The sequence below is a fragment of the Galleria mellonella genome, unplaced genomic scaffold (genome assembly GCF_026898425.1).
Source record: "Galleria mellonella isolate WM207_F2 unplaced genomic scaffold, CSIRO_AGI_GalMel_v1 utg300, whole genome shotgun sequence".
NCBI lineage: Eukaryota > Metazoa > Arthropoda > Insecta > Lepidoptera > Pyralidae > Galleria > Galleria mellonella.
The window spans coordinates 4,948,910-4,960,588 of NW_026442068.1; the positions used below are offsets into that span (position 1 = coordinate 4,948,910).

Below are 11,679 nucleotides of genomic sequence, written 5' to 3' on the forward strand. Positions count from 1 at the left end.
TTTTAGAAATTCAACTCCAAATTGGAGAAACAGAGTCGAAACATTAGTAAAAGTTAAAAAAGTCTGATCTATTATAAATCTACTATTTGTATTTCTTTATTAAACGAATAAACATATATTTAAAGTTTTTAGAAATTCCAATCCTCAGAAGAAAAAAGGTTTGGCATTTCTTATTTTTATTTTAAAGGATTAACGCGTTGTTCGCGGATGTTCGCTAAAAAACTTCATATACATATAAATAAATATATACATAGAGGCAAATAATGCTATGTAAAACACGTCCCAATATCATCGCCCAGGAAGGTACAAGAAAGAAATACGTTTTCTTTAGCGAACTAATTAAGATAAAACTCTGTATAAATATATAAAAGTGTACAAAGAGAATTAAATTTCATGCTTATTACTATGAAAATCACAGACTTCCAAATTACCATTTACCTTTTACTTACACATACATATGAGTGAAGACACGGGCTAATAGCTGGTTCATGATAGTTATATTTGGTTCCACTGTAATATGTTTTTACTATATAAATATACAATCGGTTTCGAAACATCCTTATACGTATTAATAAAAATTAAGAATCCTTTTTGAAAACGTCGTAAATATTGTTTGACGCGTAACTCTGAAAAATCACATATTTACGCGTGGACAAGCCATAATTACATTGAGAGTGCAACGTCGAATCCCTGCAATGACGATTCACTCAAATGTAAACGCGAACTATTTCCATAAGGAAGGCATTGCGAAAGTTTTTCAATTTTCAAGTGACGCAGGTATGATGAAGAACTTTGGCTTCGGACGCACCGCCTCGCCATATACTTAGATGCGGTCTTATTCCAATCCAACAAAGTCGTCACTGGTATTCTTTAGAAATAAGACAAAAGATTTGTTACAAATATTTTAAATCGAAGAAAGTCATCCCAGCAATCTTTAACTACGAATTCGTTCCCCAGTCCCGTTTGTGATTTTATTGTAATAGTAATTTTATGTAAAATATCTCCTTTAAAGCTCTCAATACACATTTTTATTTAAATTGATAGGTGAGGCTAAGTGCCTGGGGTGGGCAAAGATAGGTACATTATGCAGCATCACGCCGGGATTACGAGGATTGTTTCCTAAAACAGGATCGAGTGGGAACAACGTCTGAATTAAACGGGACATATCACCAAATCCACTTGTCATTTGCACTGATTAAATCAGCTACAAAATATAGCAAACGTGAAGTTATAAAAAAATTAGTCAACCGTCTTCTAATTAATATTTATTTTTTTACAGTAATTAGATCTAGTATAATCAAATATTCAATACTAAAACAACTTTAGCCTATTAGATATATCTAGAGTGAAGGATATAGAGTTGATAAAAATAAAGGTCAAATGATATAAATCCCCTAAGAATGTATGTCGGTATACAAATATATAAAATAATTATCGAATCAATTTAAAATTATAAAGATATCGGGTAATATAAACACACAAACATTCTCCCTTTGGAAATCGTTTAAAAATACATATTCAACACATCACATTAGTAACTTCTGATAATTATTTTATAGTACACCATTGTTAGTATCTTAGCGAATAGTTGAACATCTTGTACAAAAAACCGACTTTAATTTGGCAAAATTATTGATTAATAATAAAAAAAATTAGATAAAAAAGGATTAATAAAAAATATTTTTAGAAAATTAAATTAATGAAATGAATAAAAATCATAATCATCAATTTATAAATAATATTAATATACATCCATTGTAAGATTACAACAAACAATAGACATTCATCTCCGCTTGGATGGATATCCTTTGGCCATATAACTGAGCCACTTACGATACTTCCCTAGCAATGTCCTTATTCTCTTTTACTTATCTAAAAAGTGCCGGCGTGTTATCCCTCGGGGGTCACATTTCAGCTCAATAAAACTTCCATGAAAACATTCGGTAACATCCAATATGATTTCATCGCTGTCTCCATAAGGCCCTGAAGAGGAGTAACATGAAATATTCTGGAATAATATACGTTTGTTATTTCGTTACATAGACGTAGCTATATGTTTTTATATAACGCCTAAGTTCAGATTCTCTAACATTTCGATTTGTTCGTAGATACTTACTAATAGTTTCCCTTCGCTTTGCCCGTGAAAATCAATGTATGCTTTTATGTTTCTAGGTCTAGCTATATTTTATTTATCTATTAATCAGTTTCATTTAAATATTGTATACCTACTTATAAAAAAGGATATTAGCCTACAACTTACTGACCTTCTTAACACTGGCTAGACGATAAGTATTAAACAACAATTATAAGTAATATTTTATTAAATCCAAAGACCTTAACGCCAATTACCTTTGTTAAATTGTATACTTAATTAAATAAAATATAGAAACTTCATAACTAATGAAACAATTTTATTATGATCCAGTACAACTTAGATACAAAACTGACAACAATTCGAGCTCGGAAATAAGCAGATTATTCATTCATGAAGGCGGCACGAGAGCGGTATTCTATATCATAGTATATATCCGCCTATATTTGTTCTATCGCTGTTGTATTAAAAACGCTCTAACTATACGTATAAAGTGTGTCGTTAAGATTCAATAATTTATAAGGGTTCTTTAATAATGTCATTATTAATTGGTATCTTATTATACTAAAACAGAAAAAAAACTACACAAATATAGCAATACTATAAAGTCTGTTTAATGGCAACACCATAATCTTTAGAAAACTCAGTAATATTTTTAATATTAATTATTATGTAATATGCCTCTGGTAAGTAGTATGAAAAGTATTTTAACACACGACACTATTATGACATTTTATACTTGAACGAAATTACTGCCTAGATTCTAGGCCATGGAACTTGTTTTCTGTTTAAATGAAGTAAATATTCTTTACTTATAAATAATAGTCTATTATTTATAAGTAAATAGATAAATTTTGAAACATTATGTTTCACCAAAAATATACCTTTAGATATAGATTTAAAAAACGTGAATTCATATTGGGATCTGACCGGCATCTCAACAAAACAACTCTGCATGTTCCTACATTATGTATGTTAACAAGGTCACATCAACATTAAATATTAACAAGTTTATATGAAGGTGTCAGTTAATGACACGTTAACGTTAACTAGAATTTGTAATAGAGGGGAGCACAGCTGTATCCAGAGCATTCCCGAGTTATGTCCCGCGCGAGACAGGCGCCTGATTAAAAATGCAGTACTTCAAAACGAGGTGGATTCGGCACTGGCGTCGCTGGCGCACGGTAATGCCAGTGTTGTTGTGACGCTGGAGCTGCGAACTTGCCTCCCTTTATATGTTTTGAGTGACGTTCAGTGCTTTCGTTGGAATACATAAGCAACTATTATATAAACCATCACCAAAGTGAAATATATTCATAAAATATCAAATAAGTAAACAACTAGTTTAGTAAATGCACTGTACCACACTGCAGTGTTAAAATATCCTAAAATAACTTCTAAACTCAAATTGGAAACGTGTGACTTAATGTGCAGAAATTAAATTATTACGTCTATCTTACTTAGCGAAGCTTAAAATGGAAACGTTTTAGTGAACTAGGTACGTATGCGATGGATCTAAATATTTTTTTATTCAGTGTACATAATTTAGGGCATTTACTGAGGATAGAGGAAATCTTTATTTTTAAACCGGCGGCAGCGGCATCAGATCGATCGCAGTAGGTACTTTCTGATATCCATAAAACAGTAACACGGCCAGCGAGAGACAAGAACGCTACAAACGTCAGTATTTTATTTACGTGAAGAGCACAGCGATAGCTATTCGGCGTCTATTTTCGCACCATATCGTTTATTATGAGGGCCGATGCCACGCCGCGGCATGAGCACACTGAGGGAGTCGCGCAGGCCACTCCACCGCCTGATATTATATTCTGGAGCACGCCGCCTCGCCTCGCGCTAGATATTTCGAGTGTTGCTTCTACCACCTATGAATTTATCTAGTCTCAGTCACAGAACACGACCGGTGCAGCCGCCTGTACCGCTAAATAAACTTATAAGCGATAAATTTATACTTGCAAATCGCCTAACAATAGTAACGCGTATTTAATGTCGCACGCCTCGTGCGAATGCGACTTTTACCATGTTGATATAAGGTCGAATTTAAAAACTTGGATATATTGTGCTCACTTCAAACACTTTACATGTTTGTGTGTGATTCCATAAGGTAAATACGTTTCTGAATCAACATTTCAAATTTAAAATATGTTATTGAGATTACTTTAATTCAATATAATAAGCCTGATCATCAGCGTGTTGGAGTTTTGAATGGTAATTTACCTGAGTAACGAAGTATCACTTATCTATTTCTCTTAGTTCTATAGAATAACAATGCAATACGAGATACTACCGACTGTTCATGATCTATAACATAAATGATCTTGTGTGTACGCATATACGCAATATTTATATTTGGCCAAAAATTACTTTCCATCTAAACTATAAAAAATATAATTGTATGTTTAGTTTAATTCAAAATAAATTCGAAAATATAACAATTCAAAGGAATAATACCAATAAAATATATTTAAATTATAAAATAAATAAATGATCATATTAAAAAAAAACTGTATATATAAACATATAGACAGTTATTTTTTGGTACACTGCTCAGTAATAGTGACAGTGGAATAATTTATCGTCACTTGAAATAAACAAGACTATAGATAGATATCAGAATATGTGTACTTTCTTTGGCAATAAAGTAAAAAATACAACTACAGGTCTGTTAAGAGGAAGAGATTGTTAGTCGCGGGGAACAGTGACTACTTTTCCGGCTTATACCCTGTCAGATCGACCTCCACATGTCTCCTCTGAAACTGTCATGGTTAATTCGTCACGATAGGAAAACTGGCCTTATTTTATCCACATTTATAATCATTCACTGGCATCCCACTGACGTATACCCATGGTGAAGACGGGTAAACATTTTATTTTCATCCATTTCCTTAAAAAAAACTATTCATTCGGAATTTAAAATTATTTCAACCTTATCACGTATGTTCTAGATATCAACAGATTCCATTTTAAAAATAAATTATTAATCATTGTAATATATTATTATTAGGTGCATATATACGTACTCATCAGATAATTAATAAAATATGGATATACGAATGTAAATCTACAAAATTTCTTTTGTTAAAAAAATCTTTGTATCATGGTAAGCTATTGTATTGGTGTGAAAAGCTACGGAGACAAAGAAGACTAATAGCTTTTATATTCATAGACACCTGCCAGTCCATTCTATCAGTTTGAAATAATTTCTCATTTCGTCGGTTATATATTTGAAATAAATGATACGTATTGATACAATTTAATAAAACAATAACTTATTATAATAATGCGCCACTTACCTATTATCTTTTTTCTCAATATCCTCTACCCAAATGTTGTCTGGGAAAGATTGCTTAGCGATGAAGCTACTTTTTGTATCACTTCGCCTTAAACACTTTCTGTATTTATTATCTTTTGTACCTGGTGCAATAAAGTGAAACCCTCTGATTTTTAAAACCTAAAACCTCCTACAATTCTACTTTAACTATGTATTACACTGTTTTGTCGTTTTCATTCAAACTAAGAATTTAGCACAAAAGAAAGCGACAAAAGAGTTCAATAGGTAAAATAGGTACATACACACTTGTTATTGCACTTACAGTAGTAGTAGGTAGATATATATATATATATATATATATATATATATATTAAGTTAAGGCTATATATATATATATATATATATATATAGCCTTAACTAACATACGAAATTGCTTCTAAAACAAGACTGAAAAACTCTACTGAAACATATAATATGAATCAGTATATCATATCAGAATCTGTCTACTTGCGAAAAATAGCATGCTATTATCGGACCGCCTAGTTAATTCACACTGTCTGCCTTTTTACGGCAACCACTATAATAAATAGTTAGTAGTTTCCTTTTGTTATTTGGCTAATTTGCAAGTTTAAAAAAGATTTTGTGTTCATGTTCATATACATTGCTAATTTTCAAATTTATGAAAATTCAGATAAGTTTTATTACACTAACAAAGAATGTAAAAATTAAATTTTAAACAATGGATAAAATAGTTTTAAAAGAGTAATTTTACTATAGAAATTAAAAGGAGTAGAATATCAGTTCATTAGTTACACAGATAATTAAAATAAATTTTACTTCCATAATAATATTCATGTAAGAGAAATGAAATGATGCCTACCTTCACCTATATGATTTGTATTTGCAAAAAAATCCATGATACATTAACACCGTATTCGATCCTTTTTGATGAATTATGATAATTTGGACATGCTCATGTTACAAAATCTTTGTCCACTTTTTTATCCTCCAATTTGTTCAGATTTCGCACACAGTTCGTTAACCTTAAATTGGACATATTTTTGCTCTGTCGTTCATAATCTAAAGAATCCTAAGTATGCAACCAAAATAATAGCATAGAACTCACAGTTTCAATAAGATACAATTTGTTGACTGTCACAATACGCTTAATTATATTCATCAAGGTATTTTTCGAAAAGCCTACATTATATTCATTAGTGCAGCTCTGTGTCTAGGCCGACATTGTTACCATTACCATTCATTAGCGCACTATACTGCATTTTATCCATCAGTTTTCTCTCCTTTCAGTCTTATTTTGCATTCAATTATTACAGATAATTAATAATAGAGCTTTAATTTGTAAATTTTAGTATACATGTTATGTGCATTTTGCATTAATTAGTCACTTGTAATTCTCCTTTGTACCATAGAAATGTAGCTGATTGATGAAAAATAAAATACGAGTGTATGATGCGAACAAAAACAACTAAACAACATTAATCAAAGGCTGTATCAAACTTTAAAAAATTTTGCATTACTAATATGTTTAAATTATTAATTCTATATAACACCTTCTTTATTATTCACTAGTGACCTACAATTAAAAAAGAAAAGATACTTATTGGAAACTGTTTATTTATTTCATCATCCTTTTATATAACAGTTTTTTCACGTGCTTTTGTTTGTTTTGCTTTCATAATCTTGTATCAACATAATATGTGTATATTTTCAGCATCCCGTCAGATATATGTCACAGAGTGCTCATATTCTTTTAACATCAAAATCAAAGAGATGAGTATAGAAGATACGTCTGGGAGCACAGGAATGGTACATGGATGGGGTTGCACGCCTACTGAGGACCCTCCCCCCATAACTATCGCCAACAATGATCATACAAACACAAAATGCTGGTCAAATACTTTTATAAAAGGCTGGAGGAGAACTGCCCTGTATGCTATTATTGTGTTACTCATGATGTTAGTTTTCCTGAATATAGCATTGACGTTGTGGATTATAGGAACAATGAGACTAAGTATGGTAATGATATTTGTTTGTTATACTTCTAAATAACATCAAAATTAAAATATACACTTGAGTTTGTTTATTTAATAGTTTGTTATCTCCCGATGTCTTAATGTTTCAAATAATCATCATGTAATTCAAATTACCCACATATTTGAGATATAGAATAACATAAGCATTTTATCTCAAGCAATCAATACTGGTGCATCCCGATCACTTAGATGAAATTGCAAGCTATGATAATATCAAATTACATATTTTAATTAAATATACTCATCATCTCAAATAAAGTAATCGTAGTGATGGATGTAACAATTGACTTAAATATAATAAATAAATTTAAGATAGAAGTTTTGGTGTCACACTTACGACCACTGCTATAGTTTAACACACACACACACACACACTAACTATAACACTGAACCACAGCGCTCCTGATAATCAAACTTTGCTTGTATTGCAGAAAGGAATTGGTCCAATCAAAATAGTAAAAGATGGAATACATCTGGAAGGGCAGGCGTGGATACTCGACAACTTAGTTGCCTCATCGATAACATCACAAATTGCTCAGCCTATCACAATACGATCACATCGAAATTTCACTGTACTCGTATCCGAGCCGGGACTGTCAGAACAAGCGAAACTTGTTATAAGTTAGTCATTTTTTCTATTAAATAAATATCCCAAATAAATTTATTTAGCAACTAAATAATCATTTTAATGTTTTCGTTTAATTAAGACTCTAATGTTAATAAATATTAATTCTATTTACTATAGTTAATTTTAAACTTCCTTGTTGTTGATACACATTTTTCTTCGCGTTAAGTCCTAATAATGTATTTAAAATAAAGTATTTAAAATATATATTTGCTGTCCTTAAAAAACAAGATTTGTAGGTACAATCATTAAAATAAAAATTTGATCTCATTCTTATTGATTTTTGTATTGATTTGCTTCTAACTGTAATTTATTGCCAACTATATCATATATTTGGCTTTTCTGTAATTGAAATAACTATCCAGTATACTTTTTTGTTTATTATTTATTCATAGAGCGCGACAGCGTAGAATGCAGTGGTCGAATGTTCGAAGTGCGTGATGCTCATGGAAACAGCGTGTTTCACGCATCCAAAGATGAGGTGCGCGTTCACGCCAACACCATGACTGTGAACGGAGTAGGCGGACTCTCTGTGAGAAATGCAGTACAGGCTTCTCTCGTTAATGCACCACCCGGCTCTGACCTTATGTAAGCTATAAGCCACATGCTTTATTTATAGTTTGCTCAATCTTAATTTTTGGGCTTACTGTACAAATATACTTGTACCACACCAAAACATTTTTATATTTTAACATACTTTTTCCTCCGTTAAAATTTTTTAATGATACACAAAATAAGTGATATGTTTTTCACTAGTCTGATCTGGAATGTCCTAACTAAATTTGTTTTAGATACATGCGTACCTTTATTTGATCTCTTAATCAAAAGGTAATAAAAAAGTAAATGAATTAGTTAGCTAATAAATATTTTTTGTGAAACTTGCAACAAGTCAATTAAGTAATTATGTAAAGTCATACTAGTACCTAATTTAAATAGTGTCTCGATTTGGCAAAAAAATTGTTAATTACATTACATTCATATTAATTACGTAAAATAAGGAACCTCATACTCTGGTCGAATACTAGAAATAAATAATATTAAAAATAAAACTTATACCTAATATTTAGAACATTTTCACACTATAATAGAACAATTATAATTTAAACAGATATTGCTTTTTCTAAATGTGAATTTATGATTTTATTTTTAGGTTGGAATCACTAACGCGGCGCCTAGACCTGCAAGCACCCCAGTCTATATTACTCGAGAGCAGAGCGGGCAACATTGATATTATTTCACATAGTGACATTAAACTTAACTCCGTGGTTGGTGCGGTAAGCCTTTCCTATATTTATTAGATTATTAAGACGATAAAGCCAAACTTACTTGTGTTCTCACTTAGGCTCTTTGTTTCATTCACGAGTATATTTATGAATATACTGCTGTACATCACATCTATCTAGAATTTCTTTTTCTGCTTTTCATTTATATACCGGTTTATAATTTAATCAATAAGATAATAAGTATAAAGTATAAGATAAACATATCATTTATTTATTTATTCATTTAACATTTCACGTATTTCAGATTCGAATTAATTCATCAAATATTATCATTGGGAACCTTAAAGAAGCTTCTGTAGTAGCTGACAGCTCAAAAAATACATGGAGTAAGAAAATTTACCAGTTATGTGCCTGCGCAACCGGCAAACTGTTTCTGGCGGCTTCCGATGCATTATGTGAAACTCAAGACGACAAATTATGTCGATGATAAAAAATCTACGTTCCATTTATACTAGTCAATTTTATTTAAACATAATAATTATATTGTGATCGTAGTTATAGGGAACATTGGCGAAATTAATCCCATAATTTTTAATATTTTTATTTGTTTTTACATGTTTTACATTATAATGAGACTTGTGCCAAATTCTATATAGAACATTGCCTATATAATAACAAAATAAAAGAAACAAGAATATTATTATTATCTTATGTGCCTATTTTATAATATAAATGTAGCAACTATTCTTTATAAGCTGGCGTGGAAATTAATAAAAACAAAACAATTCCTATATTGGTAAGGACGCACTTTGCGACTGATAAAGTTATTCATGTTAGATCAACCTGCTGACTTTTATTTCCACATATTATGAAATATAAATGGCATCACGACCCTAATTATCTAAATTAAAGCTAATTTAGTAAATAAATATTTTAACCAAAAATCGTACTCAGAATTTCGACAAAAAGTACTTGTTTTATTGCACTATATAGGCCATCAAATTACGAACTTGAACACATGATGACATAAAATTTACATATTACTAAGTTTTTTTTTTATAAATAAATTGCACCAGATTTTTTTTTATTATTTCAGTACATACAAAAATTCAAGATTTTAAAAATTAAAGGTAAATATTTGATGTTTTGTATGTATCTATATTTCACCAAATTTCAAAAACAATTGACATATTCCTGTAAAAAAATCCTTATCAATTCCTTAGGACGATATCGGTCAGTGAGAAAATAGACCTTTCATAGTGTGCCAGTCTGATTCACGATGGTCGATGGTAACTTGCATAAAATGTATTCAATTTTCTCGTGTACATGTAGCTATTTTGTTTTGTTAAGTGAAACATCACATTTCAATTTACAATTTTCATAATTACAATTCAGTATTGGTGAAAATAATATGTAATAATGAAATATTAGCCAAGAAATACTAAAATACTAATAATAGAAGTAATTTTAATATTCATTAATAAATATAATTTAATAATAAACTGTATTTTCATTTACAATAAACGTTTAATAATTCCTACGATGGAGCTAAACAAATAATTTGACATACATTAGTAACTTCGATTTATGTCACATAATATTCGTGATCCTCTTACGCAGTATGTATAAGTATGTATACGTATGCAGTATGTATGTACCTATGACAATCTCCTGTAGTATAGTCCTTGAATTATAGATGTTTGTACATACAATTAAAATTGTATGTTAATATCTAATATACATAAAAGTACACAAATTGTAATATAAAAATAATAAAGAGGTAAAAAATTGACAGATATACTTACTATTACTTATATTATTATTAACAGGTTCATATTTCCTATCATTTAAGATTAAGAATAACTATATTAATATTGTCAAATTAATAAGAGACCAAAACGAAAATAAAGCCTATGCTTTATATAATTCTTTTATTCCACTTAGAATAGCAAACAAACTGACGGCCCAGTTGATGGCAAGTGATAACCGTTGCCTACAGACATGAACACAATTATGAACGTGACAAAAAATACTGTGTTGCCCATAATACCCCTCATGCGATTCCATTTCTGAGGACTAAGTTGTTATATCTCTAAACCTTATAATTTCACTGCTATATCCTTTTAAATCGAAACATAGCCATGCAAACACAACTTTTTCACGACAGAAACATAAATAGGACAATATATATTTCTGTCGTGAAAAAGTTGTGTTTGCATGGTATATATATATATATATATATATATATATATATATATATATATATATATATATATATATATATATATATATATATATATATATATATAATTTTCAGAAACTTATATTTTTCATTTGAATAATTTTTAGATGAGCAAACCACGGCTAAAACACAAGTAACACAAGTATAAAAAACA

The 11,679-nt window shown here is 30.0% G+C and overlaps 1 protein-coding gene across 2 annotated transcripts; it reads left to right on the plus strand.

The window, feature by feature from the left end:
- Positions 1 to 3,035: 3,035 nt before the first annotated feature.
- Positions 3,036 to 10,785, plus strand: LOC113509106 (delta-sarcoglycan-like). 2 transcript variants are annotated; one of them, XM_026892388.3, is made up of 6 exons: positions 3,036 to 3,590; positions 7,114 to 7,418; positions 7,867 to 8,056; positions 8,456 to 8,648; positions 9,211 to 9,334; positions 9,588 to 10,785. In XM_026892388.3, exons 2-6 carry the CDS (start codon positions 7,173 to 7,175, stop codon positions 9,768 to 9,770), a joined length of 936 nt encoding a protein of 311 aa, XP_026748189.1. In that variant the 5' UTR covers positions 3,036 to 3,590; positions 7,114 to 7,172; the 3' UTR covers positions 9,771 to 10,785. The 2 variants fall into 2 exon arrangements, with proteins under 2 accessions (XP_026748189.1, XP_026748190.1); XM_026892389.3 differs by lacking the exon at positions 3,036 to 3,590 and adding an exon at positions 3,977 to 4,214.
- Positions 10,786 to 11,679: the final 894 nt, after the last annotated feature.

Excerpts from the sequence above, each read along its gene's own strand:
- LOC113509106 (XM_026892388.3), top strand. The coding sequence starts at position 7,173 with ATGAGTATAGAAGATACGTCTGGGAGCACAGGAATGGTACATGGATGG. Across the intron at positions 7,419-7,866 it reads GAACAATGAGACTAAGTATG|AAAGGAATTGGTCCAATCAA; the intron begins GTAATGATATTT and ends CTTGTATTGCAG. Across the intron at positions 8,649-9,210 it reads CCACCCGGCTCTGACCTTAT|GTTGGAATCACTAACGCGGC; the intron begins GTAAGCTATAAG and ends TTTTATTTTTAG.